Here is a 24,738-nt window from a genome sequence, read left to right as displayed (position 1 = left end):
AAGAAACGAGAGGGTGAGTGGTGGTGACGGGTCTCCTCAAATTTAAGAGGTGGGAGGAGGTTCTACGAGGCTAGGGAGGAACGGTCAGCTTCATCCAATCATGTTCCTCGTTTGACGATGTAGTTGCGGTTGGCAGTTGACCAACGACCCCGACCTATTTCCGTAATTGTCATTTTCAATAATAAAAAAAAGAGTCTTACAAATACTCACATGACTTGCGGCTTGGCGGCCCAAGAAACACGTAGATGAAGCGTAGACTTCGGAGACGTGCCCACGCTCAACGTTCTGGCGTTCCTCGTCGCCCTCGTCTTTGATGGAGGATAGTCGGAACGCGAAGCAGCGCAAGAAGTTTTTGTCCCTCTCGCACTCTCTGTCGCCGTCATCTTTACGTCATCGACTTCGCCCAAGACATGCCGGTGCCGTGGACGGCCAAACGAGCATTTCCCAGCCGCCACTGCCGCCTCGCCTCCTTCTCCTCTTCCTCTTCATCCTTGTCGTCGTGGACTCAGGCGATCCGTTCCGCCGCGGACCTTGGCCGCTCCCGCCGCGCCGTCTACCTGTACGCTCACATGCTACGCTCCGGCTGCCGCCCCGATCCTTTCGCCGCTGCAGCCGCCCTCAAGGCCTGCGCTCGAATTCCTTCGAAGCCCCTCGCCGCCGCCATTCACGGCCATCTCCAAAAACTCGGCTTCGACTCCCACGTCTACGCTCAGACCGCGCTCGCCGACCTCTACTCTAAGCTCGATGGCATGGAAGCCGCGCGGAAGATATTTGACGGAATGCCTGTGAAAAACGTCGTCTCGTGGAACTCGATCCTCTCCATGCACATGAGAGCAGGAGAATTGGAGGCCGCTCGGAGAGTCTTCGATGAGATGCCCGTAAGAGATGTGATCTCCTGGAATTCGATCATATCGGGGTATGCCAAAGCTGGGGACATGGACAGTGCGGCTGAATTATTCGATTGCATGCCAGAGAGGAACCCTGCTTCGTGGAATGGGATGATTAGCGGGTACATTAACCGTGGGGATATGGGGATGGCGAGGGAGTTCTTTGAGGAAATGCCTGTCAGAAGCAATGTTTCTTGGATTGCGATGATCTCTGGGTACACAAGGTGCGGTGATGTTGCATCTGCGTGGGAGATTTTTGATCAGATGGAAAATAAGGATCTTTATGCATGGAACGCGATGATTGCTTGCTATGCGCAGAATGGATGCCCTAGAGAGGCTATTCAGTCATTCAATAGGATGCGAAAGCCAGATTCAGGTGTTGAGCCAGACGAGATGACTTTTTCTAGCGTTATATCAGCTTGTTCGCAGTTGGGGAATTTGAGATTTGGGTTGTGGATTGAGGAGTATATGCGCTTGTTGGGAATTGAATTGGATGATCACTTGAGGACTGCTCTTGTGGATTTGTACTCTAAGTGTGGTGGCATGGACAAAGCTTTTGAGCTTTTCAGTGGATTCAGGAGGAGGGATTTAGTGTCTTATAGTGCGATAATTTTGGGGTGTGGTATCAATGGGAGATCCGATGATGCAATCAAATTGTTTCAAAAGATGTTGGATGAAAAGGTTTCCCCAAATGCAGCAACATTTGTTGGGCTTCTGACAGCATATAACCATGCTGGTTTGGTTGAGGAAGGCCGTAGATGTTTTGCTTCTATGTCCAAAAAGCATAAAGTTGCACCGTCAGTGGATCACTATGCAATCATCGTGGATCTTGTTGGTCGCAGTGGTAGGTTGGAAGAAGCTTATCAGTTGATCAGGAAGATGCCAATGCAGCCTCATGTGGGTGTCTGGGGAGCCTTACTTCTGGCTTCTAGGTTACATGGCAACATAGAATTTGGGGAGCTTGCTGCCAGGAATTGCTTTAAGATGAAGCCTGAAGAAAGCGGTTATTATCTCCTGTTAGCTGGTCTCTATGCCGAAGCTGGAAAATGGGAGAAGGCTAAGAGACTGAGAAAGATGATGGAAGCAAAAGGATTATATAAGATGCCAGGATGTAGCTGGGTAGAACCAACATAGGTCCCTCTCCTTTTGGTTAGGTTGATGCCAGATGATCCGACGGCTGCAAAACAATTCCTTGGTGATAACAATGGAGTCATTCTCTCAGATGTTATGCATTCGTAGATTGCATGCACTTCCATGATGCCCATGACATGTTTAGCTTTTGAAAGTAGATGATGTATCATTCAGCAGGAATTTCAAATTCTGAGCAGGTCTGCTCGTAAAATGTTTGCGGAAAATGCACCACCAGGTTGTTACATGGGTGGTGTTATACTCCATTGACAGTTTTACCATCAACATTGACGAGTTTCAACTTGTGTTGTGACTGAAATACTGTTGCTGGACAGAATCTACACTGATATAAATTGGACGAAGATTCAGAGCATTTAAATTCTGGTGATGTTTGTTGTCTCTAAAGTTCTAGTTCTTCCACCACTCAAAAGTTTTGTCATTCAAAAACTCATGTCAACTCCTCAAAAGTCCTTGAAAAACTCATGTCCACCTGTCTATCATGATCCAATCAGTCCTCCGGAGAGTCAGGTATGCTACTCTATTCCTTTGACTTTGCTATTCATTGCTTTTCATCGTTACAAGTTGTGGTTGACCAAATAGTTTCAAAGGATCCCTTTATTTTCTGAGCATTTGAATATTATTTTATTAAGTTTATTTAGTTCGATTAAAGTCGAATAGAGATTTATTTAATATTTATTTATTATTAAGAGTCCTGGTGAACTCTGGGTGGAACTCTATAAATAGGGATGTAACTGTTTCTTTTCGGAAAACAATGAAATATTATTCAGTCTTTTGACAAACCCTAGGAGGCTAATCCTCTCGAAGTGATCAAGGAGGCCGATCCCCTCGAAGTGATCATCCTTTTTTCTTTCTTTTTTCTTCCATGATAAAACCCTAGGGTCTTATCATTTGGTATCAGAGTAGTGATCCTCGGCATTCTCGCTGCATTTATCATCATCTAAAAATAAAAAAAAAAGCCGACAACCATGCACGCTAATCCTTCTCGATCGAGAACCCTGGCTTCCCCTCTCCACCACCGTCGGTGCCAACTCACCACTCCATCGCCATCGCTGCTCCCCGGCCAGCAACCTTCCCCTCTCCACCACCATCGATGTTTCTCGGATAGGGCAACTCACCTCTCCACTGTCGCCGTTGCTCCCCGGCTAGCAACCTTCCCTCCTCGCTGCCTCACCCTGCTCGAGCGAGAAGGGCTACGGCCGCTGTTTCCCGACCAGCGGACCACCCCCCTCTTCACTTCTACCATCGGCGACACTTCCATAGTTGCATCACCATCGTTGCCTCCCCTTGTGTCGCAGCTACAGCTGCCGTTGTTTCCTCCCCTCTTCGTTGTCGGCATCGATTGCAACCGCCACAGCCTAGTCCTTAACCGTCGCAGCCGCCGTTGTTTCCTCAACCGCCTGTGATCCCTCCGCATCACCAACGCCTCCTTCCGCGGTACGACAGAAACAGGGCAACGTTGCCTCCCGTTCGCGTCGTTGCAGCTGTCGCTATTTCCTAACCGTCTGCGATCCTTCGGCGTTGCCAGCGCCTCCTTCTGCGGTGCGACAGAGACAGGGTAATGTTGCCTTCCATCCGCGTCGCCACAGCCTAGTCCTCAACTACCGCAGCCACCACAACAACGAGCCCTCGGTGGCACTGCCCCAACCGCACCACCATTGCTACCTCCCAGTTCTCAACAACAGCGATCCCTCCACGCAACGACCGTAGCAAGCATCGTTGCCTCCCATGCAGTGACCACAGCTATATCCCCGCATCCTCACAGCAACCCCTCACTCCCACAGTGCTGCCACCGATTGTGTCACATCAACTGCACTAAATAGGGCAGTGTTGATGCCCTTGTCCCGACACCAGAAACAAGAGTTGAGATTACATATTTGCAGTACGCAATGACTACAAACAACTCAGTAAAAGCCCACATCGAAGCATTGAAAACTAGAATTGAGAACCGACTGTAAGAAACCCTTGATAATTTTAAAAAGAGTCTATTGGAGAGCTTCAACAAGTTTCTTCAGGCTATCCAATTTGAAGTTTCTGCAAGAAAGCTGATCGATTGGCCTACCACATTGAAGACTATAACAAATTTGAAGTAAAGGTCGCCGATGGACGAATTTTAACATGTGATAGCAAGTGCTCAAAGATTAAATTGACTTTGCAGGGCCACGAGTTGCTTGTAGACTTCTTTTTGCTATACTTGGAAAACTTCGAAGTTGTGCTTGAAATTGAATGGCTATCAACCGAAAGGCCAACCTATTGCTTATACTATCAAGAAGTGGAGGCCATACTTATTTGATCAATCGGTTGTAATGTGCTGCAAATACCGTGACTGAAGTATTGAAAGAGAAGCTTCCCGAGTTTGATGTTGCTGAGCCTTGAGGATAAGGTTGATTTGAAGAAGGAGGAATTGTTAGGATCCCTTTATTTTCTGAGCTTTTGAATAATGTTTTATTGAGTTTGTTTAGTTCGATAAGAGTCGGATAGAGGTTTATTTAATATTTATTTATTATTAAGAGTCCAAGTCTTGGTGAACTCAGGGTGGAACTCTATAGGGATATAATTGTTTCTTTTCGAAAAGTAATGAAATATTATTCAGTCTTTTAACAAACCCTAGAAGACCGATTCCCTCGAAGTGATCCTCCCCTTTTTTCCCTTTTCTTTCGTGATAAAACACTAAGGTCTTATCAGCCTGCCAATGAGATACATAAGATTTAACTAATGCATTCTTCAATTTGTTATATTGCGTCCAGCTGAACTTGTTACATTTTCTGCACCATTGTTGCTACTGTTTGTGTTGTAACACCTTATGCGATGGTAAAGGCAGCTTAATCCTTCATTTTTCTCGCCAAACATTGCCTAAAATTTCAGAAATGGAATTGCTTCTTCCGGGGGAAGATAATAGTTTTAGAGATGAGCGGAGAAGGGAAAACACACAACAAGAAGCCTAAACGATGTAGTCAGCTTACGCTTCAAAGCTTTGTGCCATCCAGATTCGAATGAGGATGAATCCTCCATTCTGCAGAACGATAAAGAAAACTCTTCTCCTAGACTGATGCTTGACGGCAACTTCTGGGTATCACATGCTGGATCTTTTCCGTGAATAATTCTAAGTTCTGGACTAACCATAATTAGTTGGTAAACTGTTAAAATGTTACTGGGTAGAATATATTGATGGTTGACCACAGTAGGCAGTGGCATTGTTCCTGGAAACAATAAAGCGACGCAGTTGTCCTGGGGCTGAAGCAGACAACATAGGTCTCTGCAACTGCAACTAAGGCACTAAATTAGCTCGGAATATTTCCTGTGCATGAACGATTGGATGCTTCAAATACTTCCATTTGTTTGCTGTTGAATTTTCATAAAACATTGTTTTCCGGAGAGTGTATAACAACCAAACATAACCAGATAACAAGTGTTTACTTTATGACTATTTGTAAAGGCGTTGCCAATGCAAGTGGTTGGCAAAAGAGAGAGGTGCTCATTAGGTATTCTACATCGCATGGTTTGATAGTGTTAAAATTAATAAACTGAATAGCTCGGAAGAAAATGATGATAATTGCTAGGGTTTGATACTGATATGTTATTCTGTGCATAAATTCAATTTTCTCAATATTGGAAAAATGAAGTTTTTCAAGAATTAATAGAAAATTTATTGGTTGAAAAATATAATTACGAGGTTTCCTAATCATGTAGGTATTTTAGAACTTTTTTGTTCTTTCAAAATATCAGAGCTCATCTTGTTTTAGTAAAATTTTGAATCCCTGGTACAAGCCTGGCATAATTTGATTCAAACCCTTACGAATAGTTATCATGATCTTCGCTAAGGTTGACAACCATGAACGTTGCTGAGCGCCACTCTCTAATTATAGTGCAGATAAAAGGGAAATGCCACTTAGATACGGCTGTTGGAATCTCTCTCTCTCTTCAAGGGCCCCTTGAATGGTTCCGCCCGGCGCGGTCGGTGTCCGATTCGAGGATATATAGGCGGGGAGCGATTAGGAGCGTCGTCGCGCGTGATCGGCGGGCTGGAAGAAGAATGGTGTATGTTTGGCTCGCCGCCTTCTTCCTCCTCGTCTTCCTCCTCGTTCTCGTCATCTACCAGGTATCGCCTTACCTCTCCTCCCGCTGAGACCACTAAAATTTCGATCTTTATCTTCGTTCAAACGACCGCAGCAGGGAAGATCCAAACTTTGAGGGGATGGTCGTTTCCATCTCCCTCTCTTTCTTCTCTTTTTAATCTTATTTTGGACTCCTCCTGTTATTGTTTTGATCGACTCCGGCACCGATTCTTTTTCTTTCCTTGTCGTTTCTTCAAGTCTGCGAGAGGCCAGAAGCTGTTTGTTTGGGTTGGAACTCTTAAAACATACGATTTTCCTTTTTCACGTCATGCAATGTTATCTGAGTTGCTGTCATGCATCAACTTTCAGTTGTCTCTACGAGGGGTTGGTTTATCTGAAGATGGGGAAACAAGTAATCTGCCAGTTGTATTATTGCCTATCTTTAGCTTCATGACTAGATTAACCAGATAAGATTTGTGCATCTTCGTAAAGATGGGGAAACAAGTTCGAGGGGTTGGTTTATCTGAAGATGGGGAAACAAGTAATCTGCCAGTTGTATTATTTGAGATTTTGATTTTTACTTCATAGTGAAGTACTATTTGTGCACCTTCGTAGAGAATTTGATGGAAGTGAATACTGTTGGAGAACTTTATGTCGTGGCTAATGGATCAGCACGGCTTGGTCCAATCTCGAGTATGCAAAGTGACTCACATGGATGCTCAAACGGAGGTGATCGACGTCAGATTCGGTTCAAGCTTCGTCTCTAGAATTGATCCAAGGTAGAGCAAGGAGTTGCTCTTTCTCCCTCACTAAGTTCCTGAACACAGGCCGAAGTCGAGAGGGAGATTTCTCGACTCAACCCCTCCGAAGCATAAGTCAGTGTTGAGTGGGGTTAAGTAGAGTTGAAGTGTTCGAGATCCTCCCCTTGACGCCGATCAGGGGGTTGGCTTTTATACCTGCAAATGAGGGTTGGTCATACGTGATCTATTAATAGCGGTTGACTCCTCGGGTGGCCGTCTTGTACATTGTGCAAGCGTCGATTGACCTGCATGGATCCGCACCGCAGCGTCGTTCTGAGCTTTCTGGAGTAGCTTTGTGTTATGTGGTGTTATCTCGTACTGTCTCGGACAATGCGGGAACAAGCGACCGTCCCATCTGAGTTCGAGGTGTCACGTCGACGCAATGTACAATATCAGCCCTGAGGCTTCGCGTTAGCGCTGATGTGGCTACTGATTGTTGCCGTGGGGGTAGTACCAAAATATGCCCTATCAAATACTAGAGCATGTTTCTTGTACTACTCAGAAAGTATTATTCATATTTTAGATAAAAAAGATTGATTTGTGGTTTAGAATTGCTTGAGCTACTAAATTTGATTATATCATATAAGTGAACAGGTCTAACCAGGGGAACTACATGTGTAAGTTTTCTTAACTATTTCAATTATTTAGTTGCATTAGAAGTATCTTGGATGCTCTCAGACTCCATAGTTTGCTTTAGTCCATGTACAATAGTGTAGCCCCATGCATTTCAGGGGCTTATTATTCAAGTTTGTATAATACTAGATGAGAGACAAATGGGATTTTATGTTGAGGTCATTACTAGGAAAAACCCATGTACTGATGAGCCAAATAGATTAAAAAAAAAGGAGAAAAGACATTTTACATGACCAAACTAGGATCAAGTTGCTAACGCTTAAAAAGTATATATGAAGTTTGATTTTTGATTATGATGGAAAGACCAGTTGGGTTGATAGTGGAAGCGTAAGAACGGAGATGATATTAAGTTATGGCAGTGCCAGTTCCAATCAGATCTGCTTAGTCATGGCAAACATTGTCCGCAAATGGTGCAACTGGTTCCATCGACATTAAGTTATGGGGGTAGGAAAGGAACAACCTGGTGCAGTAGCACCGAGGACAATAGAATATTGTTGCTAACGTTCATATCGAGCCAATCTTGCAAACGGAGCTGGAGTTTAGCTTACCAGAAGCGTACTTCATTGTTATTGCTTTTGCTGAATGTTCTCGTGAGTCTTTCTCTATTTTGCATGGATGTAACTTATTTGGTGCTGGAATCAGCAGATCATTCTATATAATTTTTATGCAGATTTTTGCACCATCTCATTTTTAAAAGGCTTCGTGCACTTGTTTTGTTTATAATCACGTTCTATACTTGATATGTTTATACTCGCATACGTTCCACTCAGCCTTTCATGCTTCCTGACAAATTTTTTTTGCTTCAGGAAAATGAAAGCTCCAGGTTTATCTTATATTGACACTGCATTATCTTTTGCAGCTTATGAGTTTGGCAGACCTAGAGTTTGACTGTATCAATCCATATGATTCAGCATCGCAGATAAATAAAGTGATAGTTCCAGAGTTTGTCTTGCAAGGATCCTTGTGCCTACTCTTTCTCTTATCTGGGCATTGGTTAATGTTCTTGTTTTGCGTTCCAAATCTTTACTACAACTTCAGACTGTAAGTTGCTAACTCTACTTCAGCATTTGCATTTATTAATCTTTACTACAATGCCAAACTTCCATGTTCCAATTCAAGAATTTGTTGCATGCTGGGCACCGTTCTATTCTCTTAGGTATCAGCGTCGCCAGCATCTAATTGATGTAACTGAGGTATTTAACCAGATTAACCGAGAAAAGAAAAGGCGCTTGTTCAAAGTAGTGAGTGTCGTCGGTCTCCTCCTGATGTCTCTATTTTGGTAATTGATATTCTCAACCCAGACCGATGCAGAGGTAGCTGAAGGTAGTACTGATTGTTCTGTTCTTGCAAAATGCTGTGTAGGATGCTTTGGAGCGTACTGGAAGTTGATGAGCAGTTGGTGACTGTCAGGAGTTCCTGATGCTCCTTGTTCTCGCTTCGGCTGCAAGCGTATAAACAGTACAGGACCACCATCATCTTCAACTCTGCAGCACAACATCTGCTGTTTGGCCGTCTAATCTATCATTGCTTTGTAGCTTGCTTTATGTTTACTATCAGGGCATTTGCCTGATAGCCTCGGCAAGCCCAAAAATCAGAAATGAGTGCAAGACACTCAATGATTCCTGAAATCATTTGTACATGACAGTAATCCATCCGACAGTCCTTTGTTTTCTGTTTCAGGTCATCTTTTGATTTTTACAACTCATTCCTGTGATGACATTTGATGTCGAACAAAAATGTAAATATTTATAAGAGCTTCTTTCTGTGCTTGTATATTTTCCATTTACTTTTCATTCATAATCTCTAATGTAGCTTCACCTTCAAGGGTCAGAATTGGGCTCTGTTTTATTGGACTGAGGATGGATTTGGAGCCTGGTCAAGTGCTTCAACTGTCCCAGACTCGACCTGATTCGGACCGGGCCGGTCCGTTGAGCCCCGGTCCAATCCGTTTAACACCCGGATCTAAATCTTGGAAATCTTTTATTGGATCTTATAGTTCATCGGATCCGACCCGGAAATGCTGCGTTACAGATGCCGTGTTTGTTACCGTCTTCAAGAACTCAAATCTTGGTACCGACATCTGTGGCCACCGACCGGCCGGCGATGGCGTCTCGTGAGCTGCCTCCCTTTCCCCTCGCGTTCTCGGTTTCTTTTTCCTTCTTTCTAAGTTTGTCCTTCCTGTATCTTTTTCTTTGATCTCCTGCAGTGCTTTTAGAACAGCAGGAGAGGCTCCGACAAGTGGTCGACGAATGCCTCGTCCGAAGCAACGCCTTGCTCGCCGACCTATGCGGCGACCCCTTCGATTCCGCTTCGTCCTTGCCGGCCGCTTCCGGTTCCGATCCGGTTCGCCTCCACGTCGAGCCCGTCGAGCACTCCCATCTCTCCTTGCTCCTCCAATCCGATAACGTCGCCGTCTCGAAGTTCGTCATGGTCCTCTCCTACGACTGCATCGAGATCTCCAATCTCAGCAATCTGGTGTGACACTATTCTTTCCAAGAGAGCGATCAATATTTTCCGTTTTCTTTCCCCTCTTTCCCCTCCTGTATCCAAGAACGGCAGTTTTGATGCCCGAGTCTGTCGGTTAGGCTTCTAGGAACTTGTACCGCCAGTTGCACTTGTTCGGCCATCGATCGAGTCCGCAGGAGGTGCTTCTTGAAGGGGAGCCGCAGAAGGCGTTTGGAGAATCGCTGTCTCTGTTCATGCAATTGCGTGAAACCACGATCAGGATGAGGGACGTTTTGGGGAATTTGCTGCAGCAGCTTAATTCCGTCTATTCTCTTCGTGACAAGAACGTCCGGCCGTTGAACTCGATCAAGAACCTGAAACTGAGGACAGCCTTTGAAGCACTCGGGGAGGGTCTCGCCGTCTTTCTTATCTTAGACGAAATCATAAAGCAGAATGCGCATATAAAGAGCTACTTGTCTCTTTTCTCAAGGTAGGGCAACCTGCTCCTTCTTATGACTATTTGGACTGCTGGAGGTATCTGGGCATCTCATTATATGCTAGGATGATCTTGATTTACCTGAACGAAACTGAGCTTTCTTTTTGCCGCACCCTTGTGCAAAAACAGCCAACTTCATTATTCCTTTCTTGGTTGCTTGGTTATCTCACTATGCTTGGTGAAAGAGAAGATTCGCATAGTTGACTAACTATATTTAGGAATCAGCCAGAAAAAAATGTGTTTTCTCATATGCATAAATGCATTTCAAATTACTATCTTTAGCATTTCATGGGTTTCATATCTTGTTATTAGGGTTATGCACACTCTGATTCTCTATTGTACATTTTGACTCTTTAGAATCTTGGATTTGTTTATGGGATGTGAAGAAGATAAAGTTGATGTCGTTGTGCAAGATCTTTCAAGAGGAAGTCTTAGTTGATTTTCCTTCTTTGGCATGAAACAGCCTTTGAAGAACCTGAACTTGCCATGTCTTCCTACAATATGGCTGTCAACAGGGAGGGAAGGCACTTCAAAAGTTTTCCGTTGTGTTCAAAACTTTGGTTGGGCTACTAGTAAACCAGAGGACGATGGAGAGTGTTTAGGGGAGAAGATCAAGGGATTATGATATGTGATGAATGTCTGGGAACTAGGAAGGCAGAATGGTTTTCTTCTTCATCTTTTCCTTTATATTCTGGAAGTGATCGGGCACTACATGTCTTAGTTCATGGTTGGAAACCATGAGGGCTGGGTTAGTATAATAACTTGTTCGATCTGTTTGGAAGTTGAAAATGAGGGGATCTCTGTCCAAGAACATACAAAAATTTGTTGCTTTGTGCGTGTTTGTGTTATAGGGGTGCTTTTGGGAAAAATCTAAAATATAGGGGCTTGTTTTGGTATTCACACACTGTGAAGATTGTTTGTGAATTTATATTTTGGTCAACCTGAGTGGTGACACATTGTTGTGTAATTGAGAAATTTGTTACTTGGGATGATGGAGGAGGTCTGATGCTGAAAGATACTGTTGTTATACAGGAACAAATTGAGGAGATGGGTTCATGCTACTTCCCCCTATTAATGCTTTCTGATCTTGGCTTTGCAGGATGCTTAATAAGGTGAAATTGGAACTTGACACCTTTGATATAAATGTTGAGGACCTAGACTTAATAGATCAAGTTGTTCGCGATATTGAGAAGCTTCTTGAAGTTAGCTTCTTTCAGGCAAGGACTATAACATTTGGTTGGTTGAAATCTTAATTTTCTCTTTTTTGTCCCTGTCTTCTGGGAATGAGCACCCAATTTACAATAAACAAAGTTTATTATAGATTTCTTTCTGTAAATGTCAGCTCAAGCTTTATAAGATTTTTTTGTCAGTGGTTACTGCACAAGGAATCATCTTGGCAGGCGACAATGGAACAAGTCAAGGACAATAAGAGATTTATTGATGGATGTTTTTCTTGCATCCATGAGGGTTTACTAGAAGTTCTTCCAAGACTTGGTAATCAACCTCTTGACTTATTTATTATTTGTTTTTCAATAAAATTACAGATATTAATTTTTTCTAATATTTTGGTTTATTACTTTATCTTAGGTACTTGGAAGGAACTACCACTTGATCGATGGAAGATAATGCAGCATATGGCTCTTTTTATATTTTCTACATATGCCTCTGGTAAGTTAGCTTAATTGTTTGTTGAAAGAATTCTTCAAGTACTCTTAGTTTCGCCAATAATTAATCCTGCATTATCTATTTTATCTAGGAGAAATTTCTATATTTTCAAAGCTGAATTACTGATTAATCATAGAAAATTGGTGAGGCTTCATTGCAGATCTGTATGAGATGGTTTAATTGATATATTTTGCTTTATAACAAATGTTTTTTAAGTACTATCTGAATTAGGTTGCTGTATGGAGCTACTTAGTATAACTATTTGTCATTATGCCCTTTCCAGGCCCATAGGATCCTTTTTTATGCTTAATATCGTTCTCTGGCCATATTCTTCTTTGGTCTTCCTTTCCATTATGTTGATTCAGTACATTTTCGTTTGAGGCAAAGAAGAATACATTAAATTTCATTTCATTATTTAGATGGAACAGAGATTGATGGAGAACAGGAAGGACTTACAGAAAAAGAAAAAGGGAATGGAGGAGGTAATAGGGTCTGAAATAGAGGACAACTCATTTCCTCTCCGAAACCAGTTTCTTGTTAGAAGACTAACTAGAGCTTCTTTGACATCATACTTATCCAACTTAATTCCACTGAGTTACCATGCCGTGGTTGCAAAGGAACTCATAGTTGCACCTCTCGTCATAGTGAAATTGATACACTTTGGTCTATTAATATGATTGTTCATGCTACGAGAAGAAGAGGAAGATAGAGGAGAAAGTTTGCAGGTTTTTGCTTTTGGTCTGGGTCTTTACACCAAAGACACACTACCCATATCAACATAATTATAGCACCTACCTGAGAAGTTATCATTCTTGTTAGGTGACCCAGTCATGCCTGCCCTCCATCAACATGGTTAGGGAGAACCATGTTAATCTTGAAAGTGGAAGAAACCAAAAGGCAAGAGGATGAACAGCAGTGTTCTCAAGAAGCAAAGACTCTGCTACAGGAATAGTGAGTTCATTGAGTCCAATAGTTCTGTTACTTGGAATGTGAGCTCCAAGATTGTTGCTTGAACTCTTCCATTTTCTAATCTTTATGTGTGAAACTACTAAGTGGATTGACTTCTTGCTGCAACTGGTGCTTTTTCTTACGACAGTAGTATTCAATGCTTGCAACCATTCATGCACATTAGTAGTCTGACTAACTTTTGCAATACGTAACAGTTGCTTAATCTTTTGGCCCTTTGATTCTGGAATTTGATAGTCTATTAAGACATCTAGCAGCTCCATTGATGAAGATATCAATCTATTTGTTTGAAACCTTGGTAGGAATTCTCTGTTGGTTTCTGTTATGTTATAATGATTGGTTTGATATGTGATGCATGCACTTAAGAAGTCTGGTTTGAAATCTTATGCAAACATGGTGAACAATGCAATTCTAAAGCACTTTCTGTTGTCTTGTTTTTTTCCTTTTTGTTGGATTTTATGGCAATATTTATAGGACAAGGAAGTTGGCATACATATCAATACAACTAATTTGCTTCTTTGCTATTAAAGGAAATAAATTTTTTATTGTGTAGCCAAAGTTGTTCTTTGTGATTTCCTTCTCTTTCAATTACCTCGCTTCTATTATAAAGTTATTTTATTCTTTTCTCCCTTAAGAGTGCCAAAAGCTCAGCGGCCTTGCTTTTTATTCTTGTTTTTCTGAAATTAGCGAATTGAACCCCAATAATCATTGAAGTATTACTTCTGTCATAATCCATCTGTAACTGTGGCAGTCTAGTGATAGTACTAGATAAATTTGTGATTTCTTTTTCACCTAATATGTAATACTGTGCACTGTTTTTGTTCAAAGGATAATCTTTTAGCTTTTTGGGAATTACCACCAAAATAGCTCATAGAAGGACTCTGGTATCCTTGTTGCTTTTATCCCCATGCCAATATTGGTAATAAATTTAGTTTCTTAATCTTCCAATAATCATGAAATTTGATTGATATGATGCATTTTCATGAAAGTCAAATATTAACGTCTGACAATTATTATCATCAATAAATTTTTGTAAAAATAAATTAAGGAATTATATTTTTCCGATATCTGTTTGACTCAATGGTAGCTTGTAATTTTTGTGAAATTTCGTTTTTCCTCATGGTTCTCTATTTGACCTTTTGCACCAGTAAATCAAGGTTTGTTGCTTCTGTATCCTAAGTGTCAACAATTGCTACTATAGCTCCATAGTCCTGTGGAAATATTGATGAATGTGGCTTGTTATTGAGGATAAGATGTAAGGTTCACTTTTTTGATGCAAAGACTGGGACGTTATCTTAGTCAAAAGAACTCTTTTCTGTTGAACTTGTTTTTTCCCTGCTTGTTGTATCAGCTTTAACTCCAGAGAAGAAAATAGGAAAGGTTCTCTCAGATATGCTCCTTCTCGTCCCTCTCATCTATGTTGGGGGAGGCAAGAGAATTATATTAATTGACGTGCTGAAAGACCAATGTCCTTCATCAATATCCACTTGGCCTTTCATGAGAGAAGCCATAAGGGATCGAAATGTCTTGATTAGCAACTACCTCAAGCGAATAAGTGAAGCTCATTCTAGGTATGCTCTAAGTTCTTTTTACTTGCACTTCTATATCAGACCACATGAGATACTTATGTAATGGTGAGAAATGATTTTCTCCGGTTTAGCAATGTGACATGTCTCCGGTTCAAGTAATTGTGACAAACTTAAGTTCCACTGTTCTGTTTTGGTATACATGGTTAAATTCATAACTCATTAGTAGTTGTTTAGATTGGAATCATTGTCTTGGTTTTTGTATATTTGTTCCTTCTTTTCACTTTAACTTTCTCTTTTTTGCCTTCCATCGTTTACTGCCTTTTTAACTCTCATTTGATAATCTTTGTTAAGTCTTTTATTTCTTGGAAAAGGAAATAAGAAGAGGAACTGGAATTTTTTAGCATTATTACAACGTTAAGGCCAGGAAAGTGATTAACGTTTGCATTATAATACATCAATGTTATAGGCTTCTTTCTAATTTGCTTCCTGTCATCTGAAATGAGAAAAATGGGACTTCCATAAGAATACATACAATCTCTTGAACAAGATCCTTGTATTTGTGTTCATTCGAGAAACTCCTAGGATAACTAGTTTTGGCAAAGAACTATTAAGTATTATGAAGCCCCCTTAAAATCTTATGAATTAAATTATAGATCTAAACAAGGGCTGAAATTTCGTACTGTATTGGAGTTTCGAGATTCGCTCGGTACCAAGGTATGCAATACCGTACTGTACCGATGTTTCGATGTTGGTTCGGTACGGTATGGTATCGGTGTACCGAGCGGTACACTCTAGTGTACCGAATTATTTTATAATTTTTCATATTGTAGCACTGTAGCGGTATCGGGCGGTCCGCGTACCGGTATGCCGTCGGACCGGTACGTATCACCCGTACCGGGTGGCAAGGTTTGTCGTACCGGACTGTACCGCCCAGTACGGGCGATACGTACCGGTCCGACAGGCCAGTGGTACACGGACCGCCCCGTACTGTACCGAGTACTGTAGCAGTGTACAGTGCTCGGTACACCTGGGTGTACCGAGTGGTATACCGTACCGTACCGGTACCGAGCCCGAGTCGAAACGCTGGTATGGTACGGTACGGCGAACCTTGCCGGGTGGTACCATTCGATACTGCATACCTTGCTCGGTATGGTATGATACGGTACTGTATACTGAGCGGAATATTTCGATATTCTGCTCGGTATATATATATACACACACACTCACATAAAAAAAGTCTTTTATGAGATGTTGCCTCGGTGACGTCGCCGAGGTGTTGTTGCAAAAAAATGAGGCCACGTCGCCTATATATATATATATATATATATAAGTAAAAAAAAAATCTGCAACGTCGCCTCTCTTCTCCCCACGCGGAGCGATGTCGTCGAGGCGACATATATATATATATATATATATATATACTGTTTTCGCTGCGGTGTCATCTCTCTTCTCCCCGCGACGCTGAGGACTCTTCTCTCGCGTGGATGAGAAGTCGGCGATAGACGAGGAGGGAGATTGGCGATCTCCAGGTTCTCTTCTTCTCCCTATTCTTTCTTCCCCTTCTCCCTCTTCTTTCTTCTCCCTCGGTCCCCAATCGATGGTATCGCCCGATACGGGCAGTATTATTCGAAATTAAAAACCTTGGATCTAAAAGTATAAATTATTTTATATAAGTTCATATCGGAGAACCATTCATCATATTGTTTCAAATGTGTATAATCTCTGTTTTATAGTTTCTAATCTAATATGAGTGAAATTAATCAGAGTTAATTGAACATATTAGGTGAACGGTATCTATTTTGATTTGACTTTTTTAATGCAAAACAATGTGAATAGTTTAATTATGGTCATGCAATATGGTTGAAGCTATAACAAAGACAATTCCATATATCTTAGACAACATTTATGTGTGACTATGGTAATTGCTGATGAAATGCATCTCAATTATCTTTTTTGATATTTTTAAGTGTTAGCTTCTAGCTTTAAGCTCCATGTGTGGTAACCTTTATTGGTATATCAACATTTTACTAAATTATTTTCCTTAATGTTGTCTCCACTTGGCTTGATAGAACTGTTAGTCCAATAATCTGCCAGGCTTACAATGATGTGGTCCAAAAATGCTCAAGCCAGGTTAGTAGTGGACTTAGTGAGCCTTAAGCTAATATAATTCTCTTCACACGTACAACATGGGACTGTTCAGGGTTTACAATAACTCGAGGTTTGATATCTTCATGAAGGCAATGTCCAAGATCTAGTCTAAATTCATCCCTTGTTGGTCCACTCCGATACCAATTATTAATTTTGTGTGAAAGCACTATTGGTCCAATATAAGATTGCAATTCTATATCCTCAATATGATTCAGTTTCTGTAATTGATAATAGATTCATCTAGCCTAATAAAACAATCCAAGCCTACTCCCACATGTGATGTGGGACTTTTCTGCCCGGAGAGTGAGTTGGCTAAGCAATGCATAATTTTAGATCAGCATGAGATTTCCAATTCCAAATTTTTTGTACTTGATCGGTTGTAAATTCTGTCAGCTTTTCTGAATTATGCTTCTCTAGTTTGGGCTTAGTTGATGCTTGATGTTAAGCAACTGTCTTTGAAAACTGTTTGTGTTGGAATTGCAATTAGATTTGTGATGATCCTGCTCTATAAGCTGTCTTTTTATTACTCTGTTGTACAAGAATTTCCTTAACTGTTACAGGGACTGGGAAGCAATTAAAGATGCACTCTCTTCTTGGATAGCCTCTTTCCACTCAACCGTTCATCCTTCGGTATCTAGTTCCTCCTTGTGTCTTGCTTCATTTGTCAGCCATTTTGGGAGATTTTTTTTTTACATTATTTCACTTTTTGGATTTAGGCAGAGATGTTAAGTGAAGGATGGCTGCGGCTTCATCTGCAAAAGACTTTGCAGGTTCCACAAGTGATCTATGTTAAATAAATCTATTGAGTTATATAGTCACAAATATCCCACACCTTCTGTACTATTGGATATCAATTGTCTGGTGATATATTAACTATTAAGTACTTCAATTCTTATGCAGTTAAGAAAAGTAATTGGGTTTAAGAAGTTTCATTCCTTTACTTTTCTGATGGTTAACTTGCTGTTGATGTTTTAGTGGGGTTAGTCACAAATTTAAGGCGTTTTAAGTCACTGATGCATGACATTTCATCCTTCCTGGGTCATGTACCTGGTGGCCCAACCTTGTGCAAAATTATGTGGCCATCCATCAATTTCATTTACAGTACAGAATCAAAATAGAAAGAAAACTTAGAAGGTAAAGAGGAGTTAAAATTGGTCTACTAGGAATGTGAGAAAGGGCTAGAAAATGTGTTGGAAGAGAGAAATGTTGCTGCATTTCCAGGTTTTGGGGAAGAAAGAAAAGGAGAAAATTTCTCTCTTTTTCTTCTGCGAGGCAAAGCTTTGTGAAAAATTCGAGGGCAATATCTCATATGTGATTTTGTTTGCTTATTAGCACTGAAATTTGTTTTATAGGTGAAACTTGAAATTTATATTAGATAGGTTGCTTTTGTACGTTGGTCTTTCATGACTCCATCCTCATTAAATATGAATTATTTGCCTCTCAAATTGAAACATTTTTCATTTTGATATTTAATGGATGCAATATCTTTGTGGCATCTCTCTAGTAAAAATTTCCTACTGTTGAACATGATATAAGTTGTTTTGAATCTTAGAGGCCTAGAAAGAGTTCATGTAACTTCTGTGATTGTCTTGTTAAGTAGACTAATAGACAACCACAAGATTGACTGTTTTGAGTTGGCAATGAATGAATGAGGACTTGCTGCGATCTGTAGTTTAGGCACATATGATATCTTGAGTTTGGGATGTGTGGATGGCCTTCAACCTCTTGCATGATTGGCTTGAGTTTGTATAACTGTTTTTAATGTTTTAGCTGTTTGTTTTTTAATTATTTCGATTTTTTTATCATACCAACTATGGAATATTATTTGATAGTATGTCTTCAACTTTTTAAGTGTAAGACCTTTTGGATTGGTTAAAAATATGTATTTCAATTCTGCTTATGGTGCATTCCTGATCTAGTGAATCAGCAAGTGCATCTTGTGAGATGCCTTGTCAGTTATATTAAATTTATTCTCACTCTATCTACTGCAAGATGTACTCTTGTCCCGAGTACCTATGCCAGTATCTAAATTTGTTTCACTGTCTAATGCAGGGAATAGTCTTGGCAAATAGACTGCAGTTGCTTATTCTCTCCATAGTCGACTTACATGCATTACTTGAGGTACTAATGCTAACTTCAAAGTCCTCATTAATCGATTTTTTCTGTTCATTAGTTTCACTTACCAATAAAACCAAACCATATGCATAGGCATTTATATATCTTTCTTGGAAAGTGTTATAACAAATCTTCTTCCAGTTCTGATCATCTGAGCGATATGAACAAATCTCAATCAGCTCAGTTTGCATGAAAAACCATGTTCAGCTGACATTTTACCTAAGTTTAGTAGTTTGATGCCATAATCTGGTACTTGGTAAATAAGGCTGTTTTCAGAGAATCCGCCAGTTAGTGTTGAGATTCTTGTATCAGTGTCATGGTTTCTGGAATATGGAAACAGAGGTACAGTAAAAATTTTCATAGCACTATGTCTGAAGATATATGAGATCTTCTTTAGATGGTTCTTGTCTTCTTGGAGGACTAATATTCTGAAAAAAAGGTGTCTAACTTAAGTTCATTGTTCTTTTTGCTGTTTCTATCAGAATTGATGTCCTTTTATTTTAAATTTCAATATCCATGTTCTTTTCTTCAAGTTCTTTAGCAAATATTTAAATCTTTCCATTATTAGTTCTCATCCTCAATGAATTAAGTTGTCAGTCCTTTGATTATCTTTGCTTTCAAAATAAAATCAACACCATGGTTGTTGGATATTGCAGTGAATAAATTTCTGATCATGGTGATGCCTGTTGTATATATATTTATTGTTAGCAATCTGTGATTCAGTTCTTAAAAGATAAGAGGACGATGGGTATATAAATTTTATGATTCTTTGATGTCATTTTTTAATCTTTGGTCGAGCTCATCTTTTGTGATTGATTGAATCTTCATGATGAAATTCCACCTTTTAAGTGTAGGGAGGATTGATAGAGACAAATGAGCACATGATGATTTACACTTGTGAATTGCCTCAACGTATTGTCACAAACTTAGCTGGTTTTGCCTTCAGTCGTATAACACCCTTGTGTGACTGTCCGCAAAGGTCAGTCTTCCCGAAACCTCCTATGGTCCCTTGGGACCTACAAAAGAGACAACGGGTTTGAGAAAACGTTTCACTCGGGATCCACAAAGCCAATGCCCATAAGTACCCATATGACACTTTATAACCATTTCACAAGCTCTAAACAGTCGTACAATAAAGGGTCCAAAATGGTCCACTACAAATCGAAATGCCTATAAGTGCCCATACGACACAACCTTCGTTTATAAGCCTAAAACGACCACCAAAGCCAACCAAAATGGGGCTGCTATGCCTACAATCAGCCTTCTACATGCTGTGCAAAGCATGAACAAAATCGAAAGGCACGAACATATATGAGCATTACATCAAACACCTCGTTTACAATTTGTCCATGACATTCTCCCCCACTTATTCCTTTGACATCCTCGTCGAAGCCTTTGCAGACGCTGCATCTCTTCGTCTTTACTTGAGTCTTCAATCTTCTGTTCCGGCTACACTCCCAACTGCTCTTCGTCGCTATTGTTGAGTAGTAGAACTTTTGATCCGCCATGCTGCTTCAACTCGCCAATGACTCATGACTCTAGTGTGGGGTCGGCTGAGTTGTGCTAATCCTTGTTAGTTCTTGCGGATCCTTCAGTTGAAGGAAAAACCCTTCCTTGTTATGCGACAGTCTCTCAAATGCCTCATACCATTTGAATTGGGTGGATGGAGCTTTAAGGAGCATCGCCTCACAGACTTTGAAGTTTTTAGGTCATTCCTCCACAAAATTTACCAATCGATTCTTCTTCCACTTATTTGTCATTTCCAAATAGGTTTGCATCACTTCTGCTTTCAATTGACATTATGTTAGGAAATAAAGCGGACAATCTACTCTTAGTAGCACTGATCATCATTGGTGAGGATTTGACAACTATTGTCTCTTATTATGTTTCTTCGAAGGGTCTTTGAACATGTGCAGAGTTCCTCTGCTGAATAAATAAGAGAATTGAGATGCTTGGTTTCACTTATTCTCTTAAGAGTTAAGAAGGCAAAGGTTACCTGACTTTATCTGCCTCCTCGTGGGTTATACTCCATACATCAAGCTGGTTACTAGCCTTCATTTGCTCTTTGCTCACACTTCTGAAGCATTCGAAGTGTTTGCATTCTTTGCATTGAATTAGCTAGTGATTTACCTTCTCAATACCATCGAACTTCTGGAATGTAAGAAGTTTTTATCTCAACTTAGAGCAAGTCTCTAACGGTTCCGGTCGCCTCTGGGATTGTACCATCTTCTCCATCATCTCTGTTGGCTACTTCTCTGAGTAACAAAGATACAGCACCATATACTGCTTGCTTCGTTCCTTGGTCGAGCACTCTTGTATCGACTCGAAGTCTTCCACTTTCGGCTATCTTGATGAGAAGCTCGTTGACACCGGTCTTACGAAGTTCCCTGGTTTTTGCCCTTCAGCCTTGTCTCGGTACTTGGAATTTACTTTTGCATTCTCCACCTCCTCAGCCCTTTTCACGACCAAGTGCTCTCTCTCCATGAGAGCAAGGGATCGATGACTCCACAGAAGTCTCGCCTCTGTGGTACCATGGCGCTGACATGTTCATGGCCTACTATCCATCGCCTCATATCTGCGTCCATTTCTTCGCGATCGGTAGATCTACCTCTGTGGCACTCCTCCGAGTTCACCTCCATTATAATCGATGCTTGGTTTTTGGGTAGCTAATTCTCTTTGGACTCATCGTTGCTTCCTTACCCCTTTCGATCACCTGCTTCAACACCTTTGTGTTCTCTTAGCAGTTCCCTTTGGTCGATGGAAAGATGGACTGTAACTCCCATGCATTGCCTCCACCATCATATTGTAGGGCTCGCGCTAATTATGTTCTTCTTAACTTCCTTGGTAGCAACGTTCGCTTACTCAGCCTTGTCCTCTGACTTGCCGGGCTTGCTTAAACGAATATGAGCTTTGGAGAAATCCAACTCTTTAGTCGCTTTGATCATACCTCTACATGACTAATACATGACCAAGTCCCCCCAGGGACTCATTGGTACTTACATTTGAAATTCTTCCTCGGTGGTACTCAGCCCCCATATGCTAATGACTAAAGCTTTCATTCGATGCACGCATGGAAGACTCGCCTCTGCGGTATCATTGCATTCACTCCTTTAATCCATAGTCCTTCTTGCCGTCGTGTTCACTGAAGTGGAGCTCCCAGTACCTCCCGATCATACCTCCGTATGATCCAATCCTTTGTGGGATTGGTCCCGTGTGTATTGCATTGCCTCGAATTGTTCCACCACGATTTGTTGCACCATGTCGTCTCCTAATGACATCTCTATTGCATTCTGATCATTGCGGGATGAACTCGGACTGCGATCCCTCGATGTGTGGCCTTTGCTAGCACAAAGCAAGGCTTCTGCCACCTTCGATTGTGTTCGCTCTTTTGGCAATCGACCTTCGTTCACCCGCTCTCAGGTCACACCCAAACGAAGCATACCGACTTCGCTGAAATTTGTGTACCATTGTTTGGATCCTGGGCCTCTACCTCCACCAGCACAATCTCTGTTATGCCATCGCTTCCTTCATGGCAACACGAATGACATCACTCCTGCATATTCTTCAAGAGTACCCACCTCTGCGTCCTCGCCCCGTGCCAAGGCCTTCTAACCCTAACTTCGTTTCCGCAAGTTAAGTCACCTTAGTTCCACTATCAAATACTTCTCTGAGATAAGGTGCATGTGCCTCGAAGCTCTCTTCGCCTTTGACACCATGCAGGATGAGTCCGCTCCGTCAAAATGAAAGACCCATGGAACGACATAATCTCACTCATGTCTCTACAAGTGTTCATGTCCTTAACCTTTGTCCAACGAAAGCTTCGTCCTCCGCTCTATGTTTCATCTTCTATGCTGACTCCCTTTATGCGGCTTGGGTACTTCACTAAGTTACACTCAAGTTACTCTATTCCTCGATTTGCATTGAGTTGATGGTGGCCCTCTCACCCACCATTCCATGGGTCAACTCTCCATTGAGTCTGATCTCCATATCGGTTCCAAGTGTGACTCCATTTGGTGTTGCCTTGGGTCGTTCCCTAACTTAATCTTTCAATGCGTCCACTAATGCATTACCTCCTACGAGATCATGTGATGACTCCTCGCTGCTCGCTTGGTCCGTTGAGCTTTGTGTAGTCGTTGTCTTGAGGTACTTCTCAACATGTGTGATCCGTTGCACATGATTCTCTCTTTGAAGAGCCGGGACTTATCCATATGGAATATCTATCCCGTTGGAGCAACTTCTTTCTTCGTATCCTTCCCTCTGGAAGTTTCGGAGACTACCATCCCCTTGGACTACATCGCTTTGCTGAACTAACTATGCATTATTTTGCCCTCGCAAAATCACTTATTAGATTGTGACTCTTCGTCGATACAACCCTCGCTACACCCCTCAAGGCATGGCAACATGCTGAGCTTGCTGACACTTTAGCCTCCTACGGACGTATCCTTCTCGTGTTGAAAAGAAAGTTCCAATGCTCTATGACATCGAGTTTCAGTCGCCTTGGGATGACCACGAATATTTCATTGTCCGCATACAAGCCCTTGCATGAGTACTGAATTCTTCGAGCTAGCAATTCCCCGCACCTCTGTGAGCTTTACACAACTCTTTCGGTCGTTGAGCAACCCATCCCACTTTGCATGGTCTCATTCTTTACCAAGCGCCCCGTTTGCCTTAAGCACCATCAAGCATGGTTGCCAACGTTGAGCGATAGCTCGAACTCAGCCATCCCAACCATTGTGCGCTACGCATTCTTCCCAGCTTACTTGTCCTCGTGGTGCCTCTCATGCAAACGGTTGGCCATTCCTCTGGATACTAATCTCATATGCTTGCTCCTCTGAGCGACTCCTTTCCCTACATCTCCATGCTCGTTTCGTCTAAACGATCGCGTGTGCTGGCTGCCTTAACACAATCTCGCTAGGTCCCCTACATTTTCATGCCAAGTGTTATGTGTGCTTGTTTCGCTCTGATACCAAATGTTACGAACATAGCTAGTTTTGCTTAAGTCATGCGGCACCCCTGTCCGTCCGCAAAGGTCAGCCTTCCCAAAATCTCTTATAGTCCCTTAGGATTTACAAAAGAGAAAACGTGTTTGAGAAAATGTTTTATTCAGGATCCACAACCAATCATTTCAGCAAACATTTCATAGCCAATGCAAATTACAAACATAGATTTCCCAAGCTCCGAACAGTCGCATAACAAAGGGTCTAAAATGATCGACTATAGATCGAAATGCCCACAAGTGCCCACATGATACAACCTTCATTTACAAGCCTAAAGCGGCCACTAAAGCCAACAAAAATGGGGTTGCTAAGCTTATAGTCAGCCCTCTATATGCTATGCAAAGCATGAACAAAATCAAAAGACACGAACATACATGAGCATTACATCAAACATCCCGTTTACAATTTATCCATGACAGTATGTTATTTTAGAGTGTAGTAGAATAATGCTGTTGGAATTTCATGAATAGAGCATGATGCAATGCCTTTCCTGCATGTTGCTTCTAATGACTACTTTTGTTCCATTCGATGCAAATTTAATAATATTGTTTACTATATAATATCTGGTTGTGATCCAGAATAAATTATCTACTAGTGTTCATTGGATAAATTGATTAAACTGATGATTGTTTCATCTTGATGATATGTTACAGGTTCCTATCAAGAGGGAGAAACTTAAGTCTCTTTGTCATATGATTGTTTCTTTGAAGGTATGTACCAATTTAGTATGCCCCAGTCACAATGCTTTTAGAATTGATACACCTTATCATAGGTTTTGGGTCAAACCTTCCAAAGTAGAGGGCCTGATATGATCCGAAGTCTCCCGCATATTATAAATATTATTCAAGTAGATATC

General features: G+C 41.3%; 3 protein-coding genes across 7 annotated transcripts in view; all 3 read left to right on the top strand.

Moving 5' to 3' along the window:
* Positions 1 to 234: 234 nt before the first annotated feature.
* On the top strand, positions 235 to 2,388 carry LOC135633163 (pentatricopeptide repeat-containing protein At4g22760-like). Its single transcript, XM_065142312.1, has one exon. It carries the CDS (start codon positions 411 to 413, stop codon positions 2,019 to 2,021), a length of 1,611 nt encoding a protein of 536 aa, XP_064998384.1. The 5' UTR covers positions 235 to 410; the 3' UTR covers positions 2,022 to 2,388.
* A 14-nt stretch (positions 2,389 to 2,402) lies between these two features.
* On the top strand, positions 2,403 to 9,273 carry LOC103977915 (protein cornichon homolog 1). Its single transcript, XM_065142314.1, has 5 exons — positions 2,403 to 2,543; positions 5,905 to 6,132; positions 8,381 to 8,562; positions 8,678 to 8,800; positions 8,884 to 9,273. Exons 1-5 carry the CDS (start codon positions 2,403 to 2,405, stop codon positions 8,939 to 8,941), a joined length of 732 nt encoding a protein of 243 aa, XP_064998386.1. The 3' UTR covers positions 8,942 to 9,273.
* A 231-nt stretch (positions 9,274 to 9,504) lies between these two features.
* Positions 9,505 to 24,738, top strand: part of LOC135633505 (uncharacterized) — a 30,154-nt gene continuing 14,920 nt past the window's right edge. For 4 of the 5 annotated variants that reach the window (XM_065143032.1, XM_065143031.1, XM_065143029.1 and 1 more), the window contains exons 1-12: positions 9,505 to 9,634; positions 9,728 to 9,996; positions 10,107 to 10,456; positions 11,562 to 11,679; positions 11,833 to 11,956; positions 12,050 to 12,130; positions 14,445 to 14,664; positions 17,331 to 17,400; positions 17,487 to 17,540; positions 18,823 to 18,891; positions 24,536 to 24,592; positions 24,655 to 24,738. The exon at positions 24,655 to 24,738 is cut by the window's right edge and continues 24 nt beyond it. In XM_065143032.1, the coding sequence (XP_064999104.1) occupies positions 9,553 to 9,634; positions 9,728 to 9,996; positions 10,107 to 10,456; positions 11,562 to 11,679; positions 11,833 to 11,956; positions 12,050 to 12,130; positions 14,445 to 14,664; positions 17,331 to 17,400; positions 17,487 to 17,540; positions 18,823 to 18,891; positions 24,536 to 24,592; positions 24,655 to 24,738 (1,578 nt within the window). In that variant the 5' untranslated portion in view covers positions 9,505 to 9,552. The remainder of the gene's footprint in view (positions 9,635 to 9,727; positions 9,997 to 10,106; positions 10,457 to 11,561; positions 11,680 to 11,832; positions 11,957 to 12,049; positions 12,131 to 14,444; positions 14,665 to 17,330; positions 17,401 to 17,486; positions 17,541 to 18,822; positions 18,892 to 24,535; positions 24,593 to 24,654) is intronic. The other variant, XM_065143030.1, reaches the window with a different exon arrangement.

This window comes from Musa acuminata, chromosome BXJ3-3 (assembly GCF_036884655.1).
Source record: "Musa acuminata AAA Group cultivar baxijiao chromosome BXJ3-3, Cavendish_Baxijiao_AAA, whole genome shotgun sequence".
Classification (NCBI taxonomy): Eukaryota; Viridiplantae; Streptophyta; class Magnoliopsida; order Zingiberales; family Musaceae; genus Musa; species Musa acuminata.
The sequence above is the reverse complement of the archived record's forward strand: the minus strand, read 5'-3'. Positions and strand labels throughout refer to the sequence as shown.

Bases quoted from the DNA above. Each gene is read 5' to 3' on its own strand.
- LOC135633163 (XM_065142312.1), top strand. From the start codon at position 411: ATGCCGGTGCCGTGGACGGCCAAACGAGCATTTCCCAGCCGCCACTGC.
- LOC103977915 (XM_065142314.1), top strand. From the start codon at position 2,403: ATGTTTGTTGTCTCTAAAGTTCTAGTTCTTCCACCACTCAAAAGTTTT. The intron at 8,563-8,677 runs GTAAGTTGCTAA...CTATTCTCTTAG, and splicing joins CTTTACTACAACTTCAGACT to GTATCAGCGTCGCCAGCATC. The intron at 8,801-8,883 runs GTAATTGATATT...AATGCTGTGTAG, and splicing joins CTCCTGATGTCTCTATTTTG to GATGCTTTGGAGCGTACTGG.